Genomic DNA, 25,855 nt, shown 5'->3' on the forward strand with positions numbered 1-25,855 from the left:
GGTCGGAGATGATTGGATCGCGACATTTGCACTAAAATAGTAAATCTCGTGACACGCACAAGTTGCCCGTGAAGCGCTCTACAATACACCTCGCAGTCTCACAAGGCCGATAACGCAATGTGTAATGACACCATTGTAAGGATCGTGAACAAAGAATCTTCTTCCAAAAAAAAATACGTAAAAAAAAACCTGCATGTCGTGCAACTTAACCTAGCATTTATGGCGAAAATGTTGGCAACGTTTACAGATTGACTATTTGCAGCAAATTACAATGCTTTTGTTCAAAAAGCAGGCATTATCCCGATCGGCAAGCGTTGAGGCGATATTGAACAGTGATTCTTTTTTCGTGAAAAAACGGACATAGCCCTCCCTAAATTTCACAGAGTATAATTTTCAGAGATTGAGTTCCCACAGGGTTGCACGTTCTTCCAAATAAGATATCCGGAGCAGCCGGAGGAGCGGCCGCAGGACATTCCTGTTCACTCGAGGGGTCATGAATTTCAGAGTTTTCGTTGTTCCGAGGAAATAGCTATTGTTTGTAAGTGTGATTAAGTGTGATTGCAGGTTCCCAGGCAATAATGCAGGCTCCAATGAACACCGGGGTGCCGTGGCTAGTTTTTCTCCAGCATTGCCACTGCTGATACGAAGGTGGCTTTGGAAGAACCCGTGCTGTCTCTTCCCCCCCCAACCCCACCTTGCTCCCACCCCCTGCTCGTGCACCCTGCTGGCCATAATTAGGACAATTAATCCGGAAAAAGAAGAAGTCCTTTGCTTTAGACTGCACACGTGTCTGAGGGGAGCGAGCGAAGCAGTCACTGCACAGCCCCCCTATATCGCTGGAGTTCAATTCCTAGGTGTGCACATCGACAAATCAGCGGTTGTCTCTAAGGGGGACAACGAAATTAGATTTGAGTACCGAGTAGCTGCGTAATTATTAACTGATTCGGCAATTGAAATCAATTCTTATGCTCGCAAAAAATGCATTCAAACGGGCGTCGAAAACCTAAATATACACAATGCATCTGCATTTATGCAAATGCAATTTCGTGCTGGAGGAACACACAAGATGAAACAAACAAACCTGAATGCGTGAGGCAGACAAGAGAGAAGGTACATCACACGGCAAAAAAAAACACAAAGGATTCTTGAATCGATTTGTGAGTCCAAGTCATATCAATTCATCGAATGGCCAGAGGGTAAATCCATAAGTGCATAATACCCAGTGCAAGGTCACTGAAGCTTGGGAAATACATTATGTGGTTGTGCATGGCACGAATAACATCGGCAGTGGCTGTGTGCACCGAGTACAGTTTTTGAATGCGAGCTTGACATATATTTAAAGTAATTCTCTTGCATGAGAGTTAGCAATCATCGACAAGTACAATCATGCCTCTCAATCTGTCCTGGCAGTGCAGGGGCGGGGGGGGGGGGGAAATACAGAGGGAATTTGCTTAAATGTGGGTGAGTGTGTGAGATCCGTGCATCTATCTCAAGCAGAGGAGGTGTGACATTTCGACTTTGGTTAGTTAAACTTTCTTTTCTATTACCTCGGATGGGAAGCGTGTGCGAGTAGTGGACATTACTGACCTGGCAAGGTTGAAGGAGTCGTCAATTAATCCTGCACGGTTTCCAACTGAAATGACCTGGGAAAATGTGCCACGATTCCAACGTTAGAATGTTAATGCACTCACACCGTGGGAGAGAGTGAGGGGCGAAGTTGCCCCTGACACAGTGGCGATGTCTCTGTACCATTGGAACCTCATTTGCCAGTAAAAAATATGATAATTGATTTCTTTACCCTTCTATCTGGCAACAAAACTGACTCCTTTTTTACAAGGAGTCATGTTTGCATAGACCACAATACCTGCAGTCATAATGCAAACAAAAAACATAACTCTGATGATGTATGCACTGTCCTTGAAGTTGATTGGTCCACACCCGAGACAGCTTTCCTTAGAGCCTAGTCTCACATGGGTTGGACCAGATGACGCCAAAAGGCGCACAACTCAAAGACAATGCACCATCAGAGTATGAGAGCTCGGGGTAAGCATTTACACCATTGGAACCTCATTTGCCAGTAAAAAAATATGATAATTGGTTTTTTACCCTTCTATCTGGCAACAAAACTGACACCTTTTTAACAAGGTGTGGACCAATCAACTTCAAGGACAGTGCATACATTATCAGAGTTATGGTTTTTTTGCATTACGACTGCAGGTATTGTGGTCTATGCAAACATGACTCCTTGTAAAAAAGGTGTCAGTTTTGTTGCCAGATAGAAGGGTAAAAAAACAATTATCATATTTTTTACTGGCAAATGAGGTTCCAATGGTGTCTCTTTAGTTTTTTTTTTACTTTGGTCAGCTTCACACAAGGCGTCGCGAATTACGTGTTTTGCAAGAATAAAACTAGAAATGTAAACGATTGATTATTTAAATGGTTGTACACTTGTAAGTGGTGTTCTGTAATCCCAAAGAAAAATAAGATGCAAGGGCTGGAATATACTACATTTCTGACCACAATACTTAAACTATATAAAATATCTTAAGATCATGGGAGATGTGATCCTTTTCTTTCTTCGCAATTGAAGATGCTGAATCGGTGATGGAAATTACATCGAACATCCTACCACGGTGATTTCATTTGGTGAAACTGATTGATTTTTTATCAATGCCGGAGAACGTAGAACTGCACAAATCAAACTAAGGCCAGCATTTTAAGTCAAACATTTCTGGTTGGAGGCCGATTGCACTACCAACTGATTCATACCCAAGCAAACCAGAACAAAGCCATTATTAAACTACTAAGCCTCTCTTCGTCAGGCTAAAGTCTTCAATAACTATAGTAATTAACCTGATACGATTTTTAAGATTGTTATCTACGATCAGACGCTAACAACCACTCCACAAATGTGTTCTTTTCTGCTGAAAAAGAAAAGTGTTGACGACTTAATTCAACTTGTTATATTTAAAGATGTACCCATCAGAAACCGCTCAAATTAGAGATTCCGTTCTTTTTTTTATCAGCAAAGAACAAAAATGAATTAACGTAATGCGATGTGATGGGAAGCTCCATATTTGACCGTTTTACGAATTATTCAGATTTGAAGATCATAAAATGCAGATATTTTTCGTTCAAAACCGCTTGAATCCGAAATTTCTCAAAAATAATCAAAGATAGAACAAATGTTCTGGCGTTAATCTTATTTGCTGTTTAATGCTCTATCAAACGACAAAAATCGCAATGTTATATCTTGAACGGTTTCTGAATGACACCAGGCACAAACATGTTTGTGGGGCACTTGAAATCGAGATTTGTGGGCCTTAATATGAAAATTCTCGGCTTTTCATATTGTTCCTGTTGTTTGTGTCCTAAAAGCTACCTATGTACTATATTTCAGCTTTCTACCTTGTCGGAAATTACCCTAGAGGTTTTGAGACGTACATACAGATTAAAGTCTTTATTTATATCGAAGATACATCCGTGCTTTGCACATTGACTCTACAAGTGTAATGTATAATGCTGGATTTCCCACTTTCAGATGTGGACTTCAACGGTCAAACTCACACACGTCTGTAGATTATTTAAAAAAAACACAACAACAATGATAACACTCATATCGTTGTGGTCACACTTTCATGAGTTATGATTGCAGATTTACACCAACACAACCGAGTGCAGCTCACGAACAAGCTTATAAAGCACAGCTGATTTATATATATATAATCAGATAAACACTCGAATCATGCATTCATTGCGACAAACACAAGAAATAATAATCACAGTAGCTTCTGCAGATATACTTTAGACCGTATGTAATTTACACACGCTCTGAATATGCTCGACTTGATTTCCATTAGCCTTCTCACCTTCACTCCCTTGCATTTGGGAATGAAATATAATTACTCCTTAGATGGTTTTGCAATTACAATTTCATTTTGGCAGTTTTAAATCCAGTGGCTATGGAATATTAGAGCATTTTCACCTGAAACCCTGGGGAAAATTGTGATGCCAACAGTTGCTCATAATTATTCTGCTAGAATGATCAAACTGTATTTTAATAGACAACAGCTAAGTACATTATTTGGTCTGGGATTTGGTGTTGAAATGTATTCACACTATTAAAACTTAAGCACGTAAACACACGTCGACTATTTTACATAATGAGGCATGTACACACACGAGATAGTGGAATTTTATAGTACACGTCGGCAAGTGGGATTACGTTGCGAGACAGAACGAGGAACACATGGGATTCGGAGAATGTACGCAGACCAGTGACAAAATGTAAACTATGAACGAAAGTTAGCGGGCTTTGGGCAGCAAGATACGTGGAGTGATGACCGGTGACCAAGAATAGTGATGGAGCGGAAGAGGAACGTAACAAGTCCCAGGATGTCCACTGAAGGGAAATCAGCTCATGTACAGGTGCTCGGTGAATTAATGGAGTTATTCATTGAGCGTTATCGTGGAACGGCGAGAGATGCCAGGAGATTGGGGGAGGCCTTCATCCAGCAGTCGATTGAACATGGCTGCCGATAATGATGATGATTGGTAAAGGGATCATTTTCCCCATGGCTAATTTCCTCCACTCTGAGAACGTGGATGAATGAAAAAAAAGTCAATATGAGTGAGTCACCGTTATAACCATAGGGAATTAACAATCAATGTGCATCAATGTTTCAGTAAATACGAATTACTGCCACATCGGAATTAATTACTGGGCTGTCGGACACACCACTGTGGTGTAATCAGCATATTGGTGGCAGTTACAGGGCAGTGCTAGGGGCCATCGGGAAGGGATAGCTTGTTAACAATGAACTAAAAACGCAAAAATAAAAGTGGTTTCCTTCTCATTTCAGCAAGGGACAAAGCTCATCCCCTCCTTACAGCCTTGAGGCAGCAATGAAAATGCTGCCTCAAGGCAGGAGTGAGTCAATTCATATGATTGACCCCTGAGGGATGGAGGGCTGAGTAAGCACTTAAACCGGGATTTGAACTTGTGACCTTATGATTGCGAGTTCCACGCTTTACCACTGCGCCACCTGGCCAGTTTACTCTCAGATATATATCTAATGCATAATCAAAATCAGCAGCCATTCTCTATCTCCTGCTCAGCGAAATAATCCCTGTCTTGGTATCATTGCCTGCGTTTATTTCTGTATACCTGCAATTATCAAACCTACAATTTTAAATTCTGAGCATTAAGTATGCCATCCAAAAATATGGTGGTATGTTTTTTTTTCATGTAATTTAACTGATAATTATTACCTAATTAGAGAGCACTGTCAGCAAAATGATCGACTCACGGTCAAAATGCTGCTGCCTCAAATCCTTTTCAGAGTATGACTCAACTCATCCTCCCTTTGGAGTCATTAAAATTGAGTACCACTTTTGTAGGAAGTGAACAGCAACCATTTTTGTTCACCTTATAAACATGAGTAATATTACATTTCGTTCAGGGTCCCATAGCGTATAGTGCAGTTTCCAACTATTATTCACCCAATCTCTCTGGCCTATCTAACTCCCCGCTATAAAGAAGGGCCATTTTCATAAATGTCATCTATTATACACATTTACCATCGTCTTCGGACAAATGTGTTGAGCGTTGTATTGTTTTTGACTTTGCCAGTGCAGTATTACAAGACGTTATTTGTTCATTAGCGGTTGAAGAGATTTTTTCCGATCTCAGGAATGTATAATTTGCCATTGGAGATGAGTAACCACTCAGTATACATTTGAAAATGTACACAATTTCCTCTCTTTATGTCAATCACTGCAGCTATTATTACTACAGTCACACGTTTTTGTACGCATCGCCACATTTTCCTTAAACCCCTTTTTAAAATACCAGCCCAATGACCAAAACAACCCGGAATTCACCTGATCTCAATCAGACCTACGAAGCTAAGCAGTTGCTAACTTGGAAAGGATGAGCAACCCCCATGCATAAAAACAGGTGCAGTGGGCATGGTTGCTGGTAGCAGCGGGCGGTGCAACAAACTCCGTTGTTGCCCTCTGCTCCCCCCACTTTCACCCACCACCCACTAAGCGTGGGGAAGTATGGTCAAATAGACCGCACATTGTGGGCGGGCCCTCATCCAGCTGCGGATTGACAAACGGGCTGTACATGTGGAAATGCTTGAAATATATCAGCAACCATTTTTTTATATTTAAACGTGTTTTTATTTTTATTTACATTGATCTCAATGCCATTTAACAACATTATGGTTTTCTCAAAAAAATGAAATCCAATGCTGTTCTGGGAATGCACAAAGCCCACTTGAGGAACATGGACAATAGTAATATCTCCATTAAAGCTGCATCATGACCCCAAGATTCTGCGCTCCGCTATCCTTTAATATATTCATTTATAGATTATTTTTTTACCCGGCAGTAGCATAACCCAGGACAGAGCTTCCGTAGAGAGGAGATAAACAATTATCTACACAGGCTCCCCCATCTCGCTTGCCTTATAAGGCCTCACCTTTGTCGTTCAGATAAATATGCGATAAATGTGCGTGATAAGCTCCTCACTTTATCGCATCATGAGGCATTTATCACACATGTTGTATTAACTTTGTAAATGTCCACGCTACCTTTTGTACATTTATGACAACAAATGTACACATTTATACAGAATGCTTCCATAATAAAAATGCCGTCATCAGAACCTTGTTAGAGAAATGACCTTCGCTCACTTCATATGCTACAACTATCCTCGCCACCCAGAAACTGTTCCTTATGAATTTAATCACTGAACACCATCGCCCCTATCCACACATGCTCGATAAAATCAGACCTATGCATCCAAAGACCACTGTCTCTCCAGCCAATTGTGTGGGAAGCTATAGAAGCCACAATCAGTTGCTTTTTCATATCTCTGTCTTTGCACGCCTGTTTGGATTCAGAGCGCATGCATCAAAGTTTACCACTCTCCTCTCCATCTCTTCAAATAATAATAATAATAATGGGGTATTTTAATTTGCTCTTTTTCTTTTGCCACATGTGTATTCCAATTATTTTCAGCATTGTGTCGTGAGCTCATTTATTTTCACAAGTCGTTTCGGGGTTGTACTGCACGCCGTTCGGCTTGGCGAGCAGTGGTGCAGCGGTGAGCACTCTGCGGTACAAACCCGGCCCTCCGAGTTTGATTCCCAGACACGACCACAAATAGTGGAGAACATTTGAACTGGTCCTGGGTTTCCCCTGGGTCAAATTATCCTGAAATTAGTACTTCGTGTGGTGTGTAAACATTGCAACTGGTGGGAAAAAATTTCTGGCCACACCACAACTTCGTGTGCCATGCCAGCCTTCATAGGTGCTGCTCGCTAACAGCATTTCCCCCAACAGTCTCGTAAAGGCGACAAAGGGGATTTTTTTGTTTTTGTTTTTCGTGATGTCCAACGTTTCACTCCACATGGCGGGAGCATCATCAGGAGGTGAAGCTCATTCGCGCTCGAGTACATAAACGTTACCTGTCGATTATAAAAACGTAATATCATCAAGCGAAACATTGAGCTGCCCCATTCAGTTCCTCAAGGAGCTCCCAGGACATGCAGCGAAACATCCGACAGCATGGCAAATAACACGCGGCGCAACCAAAAAAATCACCACAAAGCTAAACGATACAACCGCAAAAAAAACCTGCATAGCGGCTGATTACGTTTCAACTCCAAACTCTTTCAAAAAGCGGTGAATGGCCTTGTGATATAATAATCCCGGAATATGACGTCAATGAATTACTTCTGAATTCCTTTTGACAGCCACTTATCCACACGAGGTGGTGTACCTTTTGTATGTTCCTTGCAAAGAATATTTGTCAAATGGCAATCAACCTGATACGTCTCACTCTCCGAACTATAATAAGGCAACATCAAGTGACACAATAGGATGGTTGCTTTGTACAGTCGCGGATGACCAAGCAGAGGCTTTTTCCTCCTTACGCTTGATAACAAGGTTTTATTGCACCGAATTGGGTGAGTCGAATGTCAAATTTTATCGCGACGGGAGATTATTTTGTGCCATCATTCGTAACCAGGCTGATACCATGAACCTGCTGCACTTGAGATGCCAGTTTAATGACAGGTGGTTGCCCAGATTCGAATCCAGGATCTCAGCCACCTCTAAGCGAAACGCATTTCTCAAGACCCAGCGTGTACAGGGCAGCTTGGGTGGCTTTCAAATTACAACTCCACCGGCTTAAGTCAGCTCTGATAGAAATCACCGCTTTTTTGCATTCCAATGGATCCATCGGGGGAGGGAGGGGAGGGGGGAACTAATTTGTTGATTTAAATTAAGTGTTTTCTCCTCCAACGCCTGTGAATGTGCACCCGCCGATAAGCGCGTGATGAGTCAATTTTTGCTGGACAGGTGGCTGCCTAGCCTTGAGCGTTCGGGCACAGTGGTTGGTGCCAGCTAAGTTTGACAAGTCCCAAGCAACCCCGCGATTGACTGGCACGCATTTCAAAGGTCTTTGTTCAAACGAACAAAGTTCCACTTCGCAATTCAGCTCCTGAGAAAGCTCTTGGCAACGTTGGAGCGAAAGGTCGGACATCATGCCAAAAACAACACGCGGTATGACCCAAAATATACATTGTAGAGCAAATACAGCACAACTATTCCCACTATTCCACTCAAAATCCTGAAACAATCTATGTGGAATATGAGCTAGCATTTGTGTTAAAAGTCCTTTCTGTATCCAGAAGAGCATACCGAGTCTCCAAATTATTTTTCAGAACGTTTACGAGATATTTAAGCTATTCGCAAAGGGACATAGTTTCACTTAATCACTTTATTTTTCATGTGGGAGGAAACTGTCATTCCTGGAAAAAGGGAGATACTGACACATCTAAGAATATAATACACTGACAGCCTACTTGCTCTGCCACCTTCTAAAACCAATCTCCGAGCGCTGCAGGTGGGTACTTCACAAGAATGATGATGATGATATATATATGTGTGTGTATTTCTCTTTGTGTGCATATGTGTGTGTGTATTGGGCGTGGGGAGCGGTAGTGTAGCGGCTAGCGCACTGCGCTATGAACCTGGCGACCCGGGTTCGATTCCCGCTCACGGCCAACACCAGTGACGATTATCTGAACCTGTCCTGGGCCTCCTCTGGGTCGACTCAAGCCTGAAACGAGTACCTGGTGCGGTGTGTAAACATCGCCACTGGGAAGACAAAGGCGGTCGGGCGTGCTGCTGGCCACCCACCCCCTCGTGTACCGTTCCGGCCTTCATAGGTGCTCGCTAACAGCACTTGCCCCTACAGTCTGTTAAGGCTATACGGGGGATCTTTGTCTTTGTGTGGATATGCAAGCATGAAATATATTCACGGACAGTAAAGATGTACAGCCCTCTGTCTATGCACTGCTTGGACGAAAGCCCTCCCGATGCTGCGTCTGTGAATGGAATTGTTTGGCGATATTTCACCAACAATGACCAGTGGAAGTTGGTGGCGAGGAAGCAAGCAGAGCCGGTTCAGACGTCACTCGCCACTGGTGCTAGCCGTGGCCGGGGAATCGAACTCTGCTCGCCGGGATCGTAGCTGTGGGACTGCTTCACGGTATAGATATAGTTGAAGCATTAATTCTAGATTTGAAGCTTTCGTGACTGCAAGGCATCATATTCTTAGGTTTTTTCGGTAAAGTCACGTAGGTAAAACATCAAAATTAATGAAAAGAAAATAATTTTATTTTCATTAATTTTGATGTTTTACCTACGTGACTTTACCGAAAAAACCTAAGAATATAGTTGAAGCATGTTGCCCACCCCCCCCCACACCTCCAATTAGCACGGTTGCCTAAGTACGGTGCGAAAGAGGTTCAACCTACGTACATGCACGTGCCTGGTGTGCACTTGCCACGTGCTTATGTGCAAAAGACACAATCGAATTCAGATCTGTTTCGAAGGAGAAAGAGAAAAAAAAACAACAACGCAAATCTCAGCGTGTAAATTGACATTCTACACAAATGCAATCTTGATCGGCGAAACCCCCCCGGTTTTTGTGAACGACCCCGCCCATCTTTTAAAATATATTGAAGTCCTTTATTTTTTCTTTCAGGTGACACCTTTCGGGGAAAGGCAAGCCCGTGCTCGGGGGGGGGGGGGGGTTACCAATAAAACAGTACATATCTCACGGTGCCCGGCATGAGGTCAGAGCTGACAACCACGACATTTCAAGAACATTCAATAGGATAAGGCTCTGCGCAGCCTTATTGCACGGCCGGGCTATTGCGGCGTATCGAGAGCATACCGAAAATGGCTTTGTGACTTCCTCGGAGGATGCAAACACCGGGACATGATAGATTGATGCTTATCTTCTTATCCTAACACCTTCACAGACGTCCCTCGGGCAGGGGGAGGGGAGGGGGGGCCGTGTGATTGTCCCACTCTTTTGGTGCGAATTCTTCATCAATGGCACTGTGCAGACTTTGGACTGGCAAGCTTTGCATTTAATCAAATAAACAGTAATAATAAAACAACAACAAAAACATGGCCGCAAATGAGTTTCATGAAATGCATACGTTTGCATTAGAATCGTTCGCGATACGCCGGAGGTGCGGGGGAAGGAATCGTTCACAAAACGCCGAGCGCAGGCGGACATTTCACTTTGATCGAAATGGCGCGGCCTTAACCGTGGGCGGCCGAGCAAAGTTTGCGCAAGTAAACATCGTCAAATGAGACATTGGTCAATTTTGCGGACGACATAGCTGTCTGCGGAGTGGCCAGAGCACCACTTAAAGTCAACGAGTGACCGAATGGCTACAAGTAGATACAGACAGATTCTGACAAGGAGCTGACAAATGTTGACTTATCGCTGTCACAGGAACGGCCGATCAATAACTGTCGAGAAGGCTTTGCCGTGATTTCATCTAAGCCGCCACGGCTCTACACAACAGCGCCACTCCCTAAATGATCGTTGATTACCTTTATTTTTCGAAATTATTATCAAAATCTGGAGGGGGGAAGGGAAAAACAAAAACACTAGAAACGTGATGAGTTTTTATTTTACTTTCATGCAGTTAGCATGGCCGCGCTTACATCATTAGTGTTCAACTGAGGCTATTCAGTCACCCCGTAAATAAATACTGTGACCTGTCTGACAGTCTCTCAGACAAACGCCATCTTATGCTGATATATGGCTCCTGGAGACGGGACAGCCCAAAGTCGTTAAACACCGCGGGCTTAAAATATGGGGCTTTGCGCCACAATCCGTCCACTAAGGCGGTGGTGCGCAGGGATTTAGAAGCGCTGTCAATCCATCAAGGAATCGGCACCCGAGCAGCACCAGGGGAGACACGCGCACTCAAGCCAGACCCCAGAGACATGGCCCAGACATGTGAGAGAAAAAAAAAACGGATACTCACCGAATGCCAGTGTGCTCTGATAATTACAGACATTTTATTCCTGTACGTGTATATATATATATCTTTCTATATATACATACGGCATCTGACCGAGTGGTGCCGTGGTTATGAAACATGTATGCGGCAGAGACTGATCATTTTCACACTCGTGGTGGGGAGTACGCAAGCCTGCTAACAATGAGCGATTAATGAAGCAATCCTATACCTGTGCATTTGAGCCAAGTTGCCGTGGCACACCGAAGTAATCCAGTAGTTTGGAGGTGAGGCTTGGTGGGATCACACAGATGTGTGAAACTCTCAAACGCGCTGGGGCTGCGAGGTGGCCAGGAGCGGGTAGAACAGCAAGTACATTTCGTCTATTTGTTCGCAGCTATGAGTGTAATTTCCTGGTAAGTGTGCATTTTCTCCAAGACTTTCCAGTTTCCTCCCACGTGCCAAACGCATTAATACAATTAGCCAAACATCCCAATAGTGCAAAACCCTCATAAAAGTTTTGAGGTTCAGAAACGCTGTTTCCTGCAAATACATGGGATGAAAAATTATAAGTGATTATTTGCACAAATTAGTGTCTAATTCATAGGACAACCACTATTGACCTTCCCACAAAGTGGTACTTATTTTTTTGACCGGAGAGAGAATATGGACGAACACACAACCACCAATCAGGATTTGGACTCGCAACCTTCCAATTGCGAGCCGCTCGCTCTACCGCTGAGCCACATCGGCATTGCCCCGATGTGTAATACGCAACTGTGATTATCCTTCTCATTGCAGAGAAAATGCTCATTTCAGCAGCCAAAACAATGCGACCCAAAAGAACGATGTGCGGAAACGGTTCTCACCCCGCGGGATCACAATCGCACCTTTGGCAAAAAAAAAATGGCTGCAAAACGTTGCGCCGACGATTCGTCCCGTCGTTTGTAAACGGGGAAAATTGACGGATTTTTCATCACAATTCGGATGAAAGGGGAGCCGCGTTCGGCCAATGCACGAATCGGGGCCAAGTATCTTGCAACATGAAGGCGCCCGTCGTGATATCGTGCTACGGCAACAAAAACCTCACAATCAAAGAGGGCCAATTTATAAAACGGCGCACCATTTTATGCAGGTTAAAAAAAGAACCTTATCAAGGAAATGTTTTATCAATTTCCAAGCGCTACGGAGTTCAGCGCCAAAAAACAGGTCACGCGTCACAATGCGATGCTAGCCGCTGCTCTCATGAATGCTATTGTGCTGTGAAGGCTTAACTACCCCTGGGCTGTTTATTTTTTTGTAGCCCCCAAAGTCCCGTTTGGCTTTTGTCGCTGCTCCGCCTTTTAAACAACAACCCTAGGAGGTCCATTCGCTGCAAGGCTGCACATTGGTCACAGAAAACATAAGGCTCGGGTGAACAGACAATCTAAACGAAAGATAGCGAGTACAATTTAAAAAGAACCAAACCAATTACATTGAAAACCGCGTGAATTTCTTTCGCGACCCAATGTGTGTTATATATTTTTAGCGTTATCCCCTTTGTTGTGTATATATTTTCTCCGCGCACAGTTTTTTTTTTCTCTCACGAGCACAGAAATCACTCGTGATGAAAGCACTACAATTCGCTGAGGCTTTGTTGGAAGAAACAAAGAATAATCATAATAAATGTGTAAATCTCTCGGCCCTTGAAGTGGCCAGGTAACTCCGTGGTCAGGTCACAGGGCTGGCACCGCTGGGGCACCTGGGTTGGAATCCAGGCAGCTGTCTGCGCTTAAACTGAGCCCTCCAGTGTCGTGAGTTGATGGTGAGGTCATTGTGCTTTACCACCCTCCCACCCTATTGAGTGCCAGGGTGGCGAGGTGGTGACCCCTTGTGCCTCACAGCAAGAAAGGCCTGGGTTCGATCCCCCAACTCGGGCGCTTCTCTGTGTGGCATCTGTGTGTACCTCCCCCTGTTCTGAATGGGTTTCCTCCGGCTTCTCCGATTTCCTCCCGTGGCTAAAAGAGCAACACGCAATGTAACTGGTATTGCACAAACACAACAAATTCTAAAAGAGTACGTGACAATTACTCATTTGGGATTAAAACCTAGCAACATTGCCCACCACTACGAATATTCTGCAGGACCCTCCTGATAAAGAGTCTTGAGACTCAGTGAGTCTGTCCTGGGTAAACTAGAATCATAACACTGGTCAACACACTTTTCTGGCATAAGGTATTCCAACGGTTTTAAGGTAATTTTGGGGTGCTGATTCCAAATCTGGCATTAGTTTTTGTCTATCACATGAGGTTTTTGAGATATCAAATATTGCATTTTCAATAAAAACTGCAGAAGAAAAATATTAAATAAATGTGGATATCTACATAAAATGATATTATAAACACACTATCCTAAAAATACAGCACCATATTTTAACACTAAATCAGTCACTGACTCGCAACAACTTGCAATCATAAGTGACAGACTTAATTTCGGGTAAAATCAATGAAAATGGGGTATGCCGATAGCATAAAAATGAGATGTGATAGAGCAAATCTGAGATCAGATTTGGAATCAGCACCCTGAAATTAGTCTAAAACAGCTGCAAAAGTCCAGGCCAGAAAAAAAAATATTTTTTTTGTTGACCAGTGTAATAAGTGGAGGACACATCACATGGAATGCATCTGGTCTTATCATATCTCAGAAGTTAAGCGGGATTTAACCTAGACAGTTATCGGATGGGTAACCACCTTTCCCAGCGGGTTGTTGAACTTTACATCGATGCCCTCTCGCACCTGTGCTCCCTGCCTTTGTCAACTTGCATTAGCCAGCATGGTGAAGTATAGTAAAACATATATATATAAATATATATATAACCCCTATGACCCACAGGGTCAGAGGAAGCCTTCATTCAACATCGGATTGACAAAAAGGGCTGCACAGGTACAAATATCACTCACTATAAATGTTCGTACATTGTCATTTGGCCAGTGTATAATAACATTAAGGACGCACGATAAATCCACCTCTTTACAGAGCACAGAGATCATCATCCCGAGTCAGAGTGTGGGAGGACTGCAACGTGAATCTCCAGTTGCTTCAGGGCCATCATATTCCGGGTCCATTCTCTGACATTGTGTGATGCTCTGTGACCTTAGTCGTGCCAATCCTCTCATCCCATTGCACGTGGCAGGCTGGGAGCACACAAGCACCAACTCAAACCTTGCAATTGTAACGGAGCAGAAACTATTATCCGTGTGATTCAGTACAATTTAGGGGCCGTCCATAAATGACGTCACGCGATTTTGGACGATTTTTTACCCGCCCCCCCCCCCCCCATCGTCACTTGGCGTCACAAAAAGTCAGACCCCCCCTCAAATATGACGTCGCAAAGCTCTGCCCCCCACCCCCCAAAAAAAAAACATGCTTCAAATCGCTGTAAACGATTGTCATTGTAGTGCGTGTTTGATGTGGTGCTGCACTCTGATGTTGTAGGAGAAAACATTTATTAAAAAGTCGATTTAATTAAGTGGAACGTGTTGTCTATATTCATTTAAAATTGCGCATTTTGATGTGACGTCACATTTCTCACCCCCCCCCCTCGTCACAAATGTCTGACCCCCACCCCCCTTAGGTGCGTGACGTCATTTATGGACGGCCCCTAAGATGTCAGTGAGAGAAGGGTCACTCCGAAGGAAAGGATATTACATTCCGACATAACATTGATAGCACGATTGTGCTAATGGCGGTGATAAATCCGTAACAATATAGTGTATGTCGCGCACATGCGTCTCACTTTGTGGTCCGTGGTGAGTTGCTTCACGAGTTGCTCCCAATTCCGAAGGTCGTAGTTGACACGGAAGTATCCCGTCTGGTTTATGTTCCCCAGCAGCCAGTCGGAACCAATCACGTGCTTCATGGTTACACATTCTGGTGACATAAATTCACGCAGAAATTCCATTCATGCTCGTGTCCATAATTGCATTATCGCATGCAGCAGGGAGTAGAAAGTGGTGGGGGGCAGAGCAGTGATGATGGCGCGCACACTTCTCTATGAACCTGGGCTACCTGAGTTCAATTCCCAGCGATGGCTAATCAGTAGCGAGTGAAATCTGACCTGGTCCGGGGTCCCCCCGAGGTCACGTCAATAACTGTCACTGATCATCCCGGTGAAATATGGTGAAACAATCCCCAGTGACTGACACGGTGCGAGAAGGCCTTCATCCAGCAGTGGATTAACAAAGGGGCATTAATTTATATTATAATTACAGGAGAATGCACACACTGTTAGATCGATGTACGATTATTGCTACGTAATAGCCACATCATGTCCTGTACGTATATTGTAAAGTTTGATTGATTTTAAATATTCGTGGAAAATTAGAACCGCACAAGGAAAAAGATCCCCCAAAGTCCTGTTAGCAAGCACCTATTAAAGCTGGTATAGCAGACGAGAGGATAATGTAGCGAGTAACATGTTAACCCTTTCCCATTCCGATTACGTATGTGTACGTCATCGAAACGGAATCAAAAGAAATAGTAAAATAATTTTATCAGGACGTCTTCAGGTCGGAAGACGTACCAAGGCGCCCGCAAGGCCATGCAGGAGGGCGTGTGGCACAGTTTAGCGCCAACTATCACAGAGTGTGGCTCGTGTCGCTACAGTTCTCGGCGCTATGCTTCTCTAAATAAAATGAACGCTGAATCGCTCGCGCGTTCCGAGATTCAGCGGTGAACGAGACCCACCCTGCAGCTTGCAGTCATCTCGGAACGGGAAAGGGTTAAATCCAAAACTGTATCTCTCTATTGATGGCATTCACACACCACACAATTGTAGCTTGAGTTGACGTAGAGGAGGCATGAGGTCAGGTTCAATGTCCAATCTACACTCGCGTTGCACCCTGGTCTGGAATCTAACCCGAAGTTGCTCAGATCCGAGTGCAGCACATACTCGCCAACGCCACAGAATTCAGCGGCAGGCTGCCGGGGTTTTTAAACCCTTTACTGTATGCCGAATTTCAAAGCACACATTGCAAAAAAAAATCCTGTATTTAAAAAAGGGCTTAAGAGTAGCTTTGAAAAATGTTATGCTGTAAAAGGGTTTAAAAACCAGCTGCCCACCACTCAAATTAAGTGAGGTTGATGAGGGTGTTCATATGCTAACCACCCATGCCACTATTTCTCCAACACACATAGCCTTAACAGACTGTTGGGGCAAGTGCTGTTAGCGAGCACCTATGAAGGCCGGCACGGTACACGAGGGGGTGGGTGGCCAACATCACGCCCGGCCGCCTTTGTCTCCTTAATAGCGATGTTTACACACTGCACCAGGTACTCATTTTAGGCTGAGTCGACCTAGGGGAGGCCTAAGACCGGTTCAAATCATCGTCACCGGTGTTGGCCGTGAGCGGGAGTCGAACCTGGGTCGCCAAGTTCGTCGCGCAGCGCGCTAACCGCTACACTACCGCTCCCCCACCAACACACACAGACACACACACAGACAAACAAAGACACACACACACACTTGCACGCAGGCAGAGCCTGTTCACAACATGCAACAGACGAACTTTTTCACCCGACGGGCGATGCTGAAATGGCTGAGTTGCTTGAAATAGCATTCTAATTTAAATAGCATTATAGCAGCAGAATAATAACGCCAAAATGCTTGTTAAGTAAGCTCATAAGAAGTTGCACAATGGAATAAAGTGTGCAGCCACGCAGGGTAATTCTGTATTAACTTTTTGCAAAGACTTCCAACGCTTTTAAAGACATTTCTGTCAACAAATGTGATGGCCAGTCAAAGTGCATTTACACTTCAGACAGTCTTAGAAGACCCGATTCACCTTCTGTGATGCATTATTGCAGGTTTTTTGTTTGAATGCCATTAACAAAAAGAAAGGTAACCAGCTTGATTTGGCTGTCACACAACATATAAAAGTATAAATGTGTGCTTCATACAATATGAATGTACATTCATTACCCGTCTGGTTTGTAATCCAAATCATTTCATGCTTCCAGAGTCCTGTAGTGTTTCCTGCTGATAAGGTAAGAAGAATTTGCCACCTGAGGACACAACAACAAAAAAGTGATTGCTACACGGCGGAGTTCATTATTTGAACACTGAATATGAAAACGGTCTCTGTGAGAAACGGAGCATCACATGGATTGCCGGGTCATTAGAGAGAGCCGCATATTAAATACTCGCTTTGCTCTCACCCACAATGTCGTCACACAAAAGCCCGACTCCATGCAACGAGGTCCATTTAATGCTTATGCACTTTGAGCAACAGCAACAAAAACCTTAACGATAACACTGGTCAACAAAAAAAAAACATTTTTTTCTGGTCTGGACTTTTGCAGCTGTTTTAGACTAATTTCAGAGTGCTGATTCCAAATCTGATCTCAGATTTGCTCTATCACATCTCATTCTTATGCTATCGGCATACCCCATTTTCATTGATTTTACCCGAAATTAACTCTGTCACTTATGATTGCAAGTTGTTGCGAGTCAGTGACTGCTTTAGTGTTAAAATATGGTGCTGTATTTTTAGGATAGTGTGTTTATAATATAATTTTATGTAGATATCCACATTTATTTAATATTTTTCTTCTGCCGTTTTTATTGAAAATGCAATATTTGATATCTCAAAAACCTGATGTGATAGACAAAAACTGATGCCAGATTTGGAATCAGCACCACAAAATTACCTTATAACCGTTGGAATACCTTATGCCAGAAAAAGTGTGTTGACCAGTGTAATTAATCACTGAGGTTTCTTCTTCTTTGTTTCTCTGTTGTGACAACTTTGTTTGGTTATTTGTGCTTTTGTTTTTGTTTTGGTGCCATTCATACAATTTGTTTATTAATACGTGTGTCTATGTTGTGTGTCTCTCTCTCTCTGGGTTGTCTCTCTCTGCTTGTGTGTCTATCTGTGTGTACCCGTGTCTGTGTTTTGTCTCTCTCTCAATCTTTGGAAGAACGTAATCAACCTGGTAAGGTACTGACTGTTGTGTTAGCCGACTATCTGTGTTGGATTGCATTGCATTTCTAAGTTCACTAGGTTTGTTTTCTACCTGATTACGATTGCTTGTGTTGCAATCGAAACGTCGTATTCTATTATTTGATTGATTTTCTTTCTACGTGACTTTACCGAAAGAACCAAAGAGTTGTTTATTCATTTTAGATTTTTCTTGGAAGGAGGGGTTTTCAAATGCTTTGTAGTGGCTGTATATGGGATTTAGTCCTTATACTGGTAGGAACGAAGTGGACCAGACCACCAATAGATTATATCGTCCGTCCGTCCGTCTGTCCGTCCGTGTATCAACATCGCCCCCTACTGCAAACACTTGGCAGGACCCTACAAAACCTTTGACTCAGTGGGGCTTTCCTGGCTAAACAAGTGTAATAATACATTATGTTTATATTCTTTGGTTATTCGTTCCTACCAGCCCACCCCGCAGGGTCCTGTTATATATACAGTAATTAATGTACAGCATTATGGGATGCAATTAGAATGGATGATGCTATATACAATTGAATAATTAATCATAAAAACACAAAGCTTTGCCTTTCCCTGCAGCCTTTGCTAAAAGGGATTTTCATTATTAATACTTTCTCAAGTTGCATTCTTTTGGATTGCTATGGTTTTCTCAGAGTACTCATTTTCACATTTATATAATTGGCTGTATTTCTGAACTGAGGACCGAGAAAACCAATTTCCCGCAGGCACTTGCATGTTTCCCATGTTGTAATGGAATCACATCATAATGAAACATCAAGATTAAACTACTGTGTTTTATTTACCAGTTAAAGCCCACTGAGCCATTAGGCTCATTTACAGAGGCGACCTGGCCACACGTGAAAGCTCATCGAAGTGGCTCATCATATTCGGTAACCTATAGGAACCAATTAATCTAAACTCTTTTTTTAAATGTGAAGGGATAATCAGAGGACCTTGAGAAAATGCGCGTGATCTTGGGGAGAGAGAACATGCAAACTCAAATTATACAAGCGTCAGGTTCAGGATTGAGCCCACCATCTCCTGCATACCAGGCGAGGGAGATAAATTATTTCCACCACGGCATGCCGGCAATTCTTGCAGCATTGCCATATGCGACATGCTCTTCAGCTTGAGAGGAGAAATCGAACATTTTTACGAAAGCTTTAGAAATTATCTGCCACAAGTGGTACACTGACAATTTTCTCTGCATATAACTTTATTTTAGACCTACGTGACTTTACCGAAAGAATCAATGATTATGGATTCCTGCAGTCACGAAAGATTAAAATCAAGATATAAACTAAACTCACAAATAGATAAGTAAGTAAAAGTGATACATGAGTAAATGAATATATATACAGTAGAAACTAGAAATGAGACAACTCATTGGGAGCAAGTCCAAGTGTGCTTATATCAGAACTGTGTGTCCAGTCTATAGTGTAAATACGTTACATATTGTAAATGTAAAATAAATCACAAACTAGAAGTAAATAGGTTATGGTGTTAACTCTCATCTAATTGCCAAAATTCAACAACATTTAATAATTTGACCAATCATAAATGGTCCGTCTGGCCCAATATATCCCAGTAGCAGTAGTTTAAATATGACAAACCCTGGACTATCTTCTTGGTTCTTTTGGTAAAGTCACGTAGAATGAAAATAATAAAATAATAAAAATAAAACTTAATAAAATAATTCTCACGACGTTTCGGCCACAACGCAAGCAGCCATCCTCAGGTGAAGAATAGGTCTGTCGAGAAGACAGAGTCCGAATTCGTTGTGGCCGAAAGGTCGTGAGAATTATTTTATTATGTTTTATTTTTATTATTTTATTATTTCCATTCTACGTGACTTTACCGAAAGAACCAAGAAGATGAATCCCTGCAGTCACAAAAGCTTTAAATTGAAATTTAAACCCTGGACTAGTTTGGACCTGGCCCAGACTCATCAGCAGGCCATGGCCATGGAGCCGTGCGATAAAACTCACAGCGAGTCGTTTTGACAGTTGGCGTTGACATCAGCACTGTACAGAAAGTGCTCTTGCGAGATCCGGAGTTTGCAATCTGGCCCAGCATCTCTGTTGATCGTGACCACCGGGTATCCCATTTGAAGAGTCCAAATATCCATCACCTCGCGGATGTTGTGCGTATCTCCATTCTCCCGGGAGACCTGAGAAAAAATAATATTAGGAGGCGCAATCTAGGTTTGCCGTGACATCGTGTACCACAATATGGTACAATTTTAGGGTAGGGTGGGTTAAGAGGCCAACGCGGGGAAAAATGCCTCCTGTGTCCTGGTGCGAACAAAAATGATGTCATCAGCCACAATCAGTTTTAGGTGCAGATTGGTGCCCCTGCTGCTCGCTTTTGCAGCTCAACAGACAAAAAGGCCTTTTAACTCACGTAGGCCTCTTACCCCCACCTGACTTTCAACTTCCCGATACGACGATTATCGGCAACAACAGTTTCCCTTGACTTTGTAATTGCTTTTCACATTTTTAGCAGTTTCTTTTTGTAAGGCGATAGAAACAAGCGTAAAGTTGGTCTCTCCATGCTGCGGCATTTTCTGACAGTTTTGCTCAAGATATCTCAACCGTTTGAAAAATATTACGCAAGCCATTTTTATTTGTTAGATCTCCTCTGTCGTGAATTGTGACATCAAGCATGATTTACCAGCGGGAATATTTAATGTATCTGACGCAAAGAAATGTTTTGAACTTTGGAGCGTGCTCATAATAATGTCACGAGATGTTATGCACTGATCACGTCAGGGCGTGGTAATGTTTGTAAAAAAACAAACTCCACGGCAATCACACGAATGACGTGTATGTTGTTTATTTGGAATATAATATAATTTTGCGTAACCCTTTCGCGTCTTGTCGAGTTCAATATGAGGTTATTGTGTGGCAGTACAATTATATAGCAGCATTTAGTTTCCTTAACAATACAACATAATTACTTATTGCACTGCTCTGCCTGATTAATTTGTTGTATTTTCCCACGTATTTCTTTTTGTTGTTACAATTATGAGAGAATACTCGGAGTGGGAGGGGTGTTACAGTGGTTAGCATGATGCACGATGAACCGATTGACCTGAGTCAAATTCCCAGGCATGGCTAGCATCAGTGGCAACTGATAACCGAACCACTTCAACCCTCCCCCACCAATTACCAACCCTCACTGACCAGTGTGGCGAAGTATGGTCAAACAACCTCCAACGATTTAGATTTAAAGCTTTCGTGACTGCAGGGATTCATCTTCTTGGTTCTTTCGGTAATGTCACGTAGAAGGGAAGTAATAAAATAATAAAAATAAAACATTATAAAATAAAATAATATAATACAATATATATTATATTATTATATTATTTTATTATGTTTTATTTTTATTATTTTATTACTTCCCTTCTACGTGACATTACCGAAAGAACCAAGAAGATGAACCTCCAACGACTGACACACAGCATGTGGAGGGCTGGATTTTATTCATCTGCTTTATAACACAATCCTGGATACCATAATAAAGGCTCAGTCCTTTGTTATGTAGACTAGCCGTAGTCTCAAGCCGCATCTTACCATAATAATAAAAAGGGGGCTGTTCCTGGCCCATCCCCCCCCTCAACCAGTATATATACGGGGTAGTACCTCTTGGAATCTCTCATTTACTTGATACAGCAAGCGTGCTGTGACGGTTCCACCTGAAGACGGAAGCTTGTGTTGCCTCCGAAACGTCGTGATTTTTATCTTACTTTTATTAATTTTAATTTAATTTTTTTACCTACGTGACTTTACCGAAAAAACCTAAGAAAATGAATCCTGAATAATTTCGATTGACCGCGATACGTGCTGTGGGAAAAGCCACAAGCGTTGTGGGGAATGACAGTTCATTTTAGTCAACGGCGTGTCAAGGGACAGGCACCATACCTTGTCTTTACACCACTTCCTTTTAAGTGGACACACCTCCACGGCACCACGGTGACTCTGAGCTGTCAGATTTATCGTGGCGGCGCATTGATCACAAAGCCACATTGAGCCGTATGAGCCTGAAAGTCCTCCCTCACCGTGCGGTGACAGCTTCTCAGCCAAATTGACTTAGCAGAACAAAGCACTGTACCTTGGAAAGGGTGTTCCACAAATCATCCCTTCCTGCATTCCCAAACATGTAAGTCTTCAGGTAGTTCTGCCAAGCACAATAGCGAAAAATAAACAAGCGAGCACAAACACACACACATACTACATTAGCAACATATCACACCATCACTGCGTGTGTTTGCATTGTGCAATGGCTGTAAAAGGGAAAGATCATGCTGCGTGTTATGTGTTTTTTTGGAAATACAGTTCATCGGTTTTGTGTTACTCGGTTTTACAGAGGGGAAATTCGATTGCATACGAAAGCAAAGGAATAACACAATTATTGGTACTTCATTACAAATGCTGTAATTATAGTTAGATTATGTGTCAACTATGTTACATTGGGAATCAACACCGTGCAATTAAGAAAAATATATATTCCATCAAATTCGATCTGATAATATTGGTTCCTCTTGTTTTTAAATCTAGCCAGAAATCATGAACTTTGTATCATTGCCAGCATTCGTGTATTTTAAATAGAAGATAATGATCCATGATTTTCTTTTAAAAGCTAACCCTGGGAATGATTTAACAAAGTATGAAATAATCCAGTGGATTGCTCTGCCTTTTGAGAAAATGGTTATATCTCTTATCCACTCTTGAAAAAAACAGGGCTGAATTAAATCAAGCTTTGGTATTTTAGGGATTTTTTTTCTCTCTCTCTCTATTTTTTCAATCCTACCACAGTTCTGTAACCTGCATAAAATACACGGTTGACTGAGCACCTAAGGATAAAAAAAAATAGCTCGCAAAGGGAGAGTCGTATAGACCGATAGAATTATATAGAGAATTCCAATTCAGGCAGCGTGTATGGTCCTCTGATGCTGTCACGGGAAAGGAGGTTAATCCCTTTCTTACCAAAAATTCAATTTCAAGTGACCTAGATAAAGAGAAGTAGTTTTTATTTATTTTACTTTTTTAGAATTGCTTAAAAAGTAAAAAAAAATGGAATAGAATAAATAATAGATTTTGACCAGAGATTACACGTAAAGATTTGAAAGGTGAAATTATTTCAAAGATTTGGATGAGCGCCAAGAAAGATAGGATCATCACCGTAAATGTGACACTCACTTGTAATCCTTTTTTAAAGGAAGCTTTCCCCATGAAGTTCGCCAGCATTCGAATCAAAGCAGCGCCCTGCAGATATAACATTCATGCACAAAATTCTATGAATCAACACTTTCGGCTGTAAAAAAAAGTAGATTGCTTTCCTGCTACGAGGACAACTCTTGCCACCTTAAACATCATTTGTCGAATGTGCTGCGCATTTTTTTCCCTTTAACGTTTGTTTGTTTATAGCACTGCCAACTCAGGGCCAAATAAAACATTTAAACAAGCAACGCAAAATATTCAAACGGCATAAAGCATTAAAATGAACTTTGTAACACTTATCGCGAAATAAGTGTCACACACAAACGGTTGCATGCAATTCAAAACATGTAAATTGGTTAAACATTTATATTCATTTATAAACGATAGTTTTTGGTATACATAAATTAATTAAAAAATATTTAATCGATACTTTAATAATTAATGCATCATCATCATTGCCATGATCGCTCATTGTCTATCCGGTGAAAGATGATGGCTCCCCCATTGTCAATCTAAGTGAACAACCAAATTTAAATAAATGACCCAAACTTATAGCCTGGTTCGTTGCTTTTCATTGATTATCACAAAAAAAAATATTTAAATGAATTTATTTTTAATAGCTGTGTAATGTGTATGAGCCTTTGCTATGTGTGGGCTGATCACCTAAAAAAACTGTCATTATAAATCTGTCTGCCATTCAGATGAACATTGCAGGCAATTAGATACACAAAACCACGTAAAAATATTGCCACTGTGTAAGAAAGCACAAACTAAACAATTTGAAATCTGTTTCACAGTTCGGCAAAGCAAAAAAAATGTCAGGCTTAAATACGAATGAATACTAAATTTAAACGCTAACATATGTAAATATGACTCATTCATTTGCCTGCGTTCATTGTGTTGGTGTTTGATAGTAACCTTCGCTATCCAAGCATAAATAATTAACACGACTTGTTCTCTGCCTGTTTTAATGTGGCTGATATAGTCCCAGCCTTTTTATTATCAACCACGTGATCATTATATTTAAATAGTTACAATTAGTGGAATATATAAAAAACAATTTCTGAAAGTGTTAAAACATATTCTGTCATTAAAAAAGCAACTACATAACTGAACATGTACTATATGTCTACAGTATATGTGTATTCTGTAAACCCTGTCTCGAATGGATTTGAGTAAAACAACATTTTAGTTTTAAATCCCTGCAATGGAGATGCCATCTTGGAAAGAAAAAAAACCTTGACATTTCAACAAATCGACATCATGGTATTTAGAAGGTAAAAGGTTGACAAAATGATTTTTCCCCCTGGCATGCAAGTAGCGGCTCTTAAAGAGCAATATGGAACCATTACGCACGATAGAGAGAGAACTAAAAAAACACATAGGAGGCATTCTATGCAGATCTCGATAGCAAAACAAAATGATATACACCGGATGTCCCAGGTGTCACACTTGCAGAAATATCGGCTGCCCTTTGCAGGATGAACAATGGGAAAAAATCTCTCAGACTAGATAGAACAACTGTGGCCATCATTAATGGAGCAAGAGCAGCTGATAGGGCAACTTTATCTGACTTATTTACCAAGAAAGAAAACCTCAACAATCTTGATTTTAAGCTTTTGTGACTGCATGAATCCATACTCTTTGCTTCTTTAACGTCGTGATATATTATTTTTTATTTTGTTTCATTTTTCTACCTACGTGACTTTACCGAAAGAACCAAAGAGTATGAAAACCTCAACAGTGCAACAATGCCTTGTATATTTCTATTAAAAGTGGAAGACAGCACTGATTTTACAAAACAGACTTATTATCGTTTTACCACAAACATACACACTGTTCTTTAAAATCACAGAGAACCAAATAATGGAAAATTTAGAGGCAACAATCCATGGACTGCATATATCAATCAGGCATTATTTGTAAAAATATAACATTTAAAAGCAAATATCATTATTCCTACATTTTGTAGACTACGAAAAGGCTTTTCAGTTAGTAAAAACTGATGTCATCTAGGTCCTTAAAAACCAAGGCCAGAAAGAACAAAAATATATAGAAATTACCAAATATATTTTATCATGGTGAAACAGCTACAATGAGATTGCATGAAGTAACTGTAAATCAGAAGAGGAGGCAGACAAGGAGACGTCATCTTACTGAGGCTAATCACAGTGGCATAAGAAAAATGTTTTTTTCCAAAAATTAGATTGGAGAAATAAAAACATTCATATAAATGGAGATAGTAGTGACCGTCTCAAATTTTCAGAAAACATAGTTATCTTAACACGTAGTTATTATAACAACCAAC

General features: G+C 41.6%; 1 protein-coding gene across 1 annotated transcript in view; it reads right to left on the reverse strand.

Moving 5' to 3' along the window:
* The window catches only part of TRHDE (thyrotropin releasing hormone degrading enzyme), a 213,440-nt gene that overhangs the window by 43,025 nt on the left and 144,560 nt on the right, over positions 1 to 25,855 (reverse strand). Inside the window, exons 7-12 of the mRNA XM_078601407.1 lie at positions 23,527 to 23,592; positions 22,439 to 22,504; positions 20,314 to 20,495; positions 17,305 to 17,387; positions 15,121 to 15,254; positions 1,588 to 1,643 (exon numbers count right to left, since the gene is read on the reverse strand). Of these exons, the coding sequence (XP_078457533.1) occupies positions 1,588 to 1,643; positions 15,121 to 15,254; positions 17,305 to 17,387; positions 20,314 to 20,495; positions 22,439 to 22,504; positions 23,527 to 23,592 (587 nt within the window). The remainder of the gene's footprint in view (positions 1 to 1,587; positions 1,644 to 15,120; positions 15,255 to 17,304; positions 17,388 to 20,313; positions 20,496 to 22,438; positions 22,505 to 23,526; positions 23,593 to 25,855) is intronic.

The sequence above is a fragment of the Lampetra planeri genome, chromosome 16 (genome assembly GCF_965212315.1).
Source record: "Lampetra planeri chromosome 16, kcLamPlan1.2.h2, whole genome shotgun sequence".
NCBI lineage: Eukaryota > Metazoa > Chordata > Hyperoartia > Petromyzontiformes > Petromyzontidae > Lampetra > Lampetra planeri.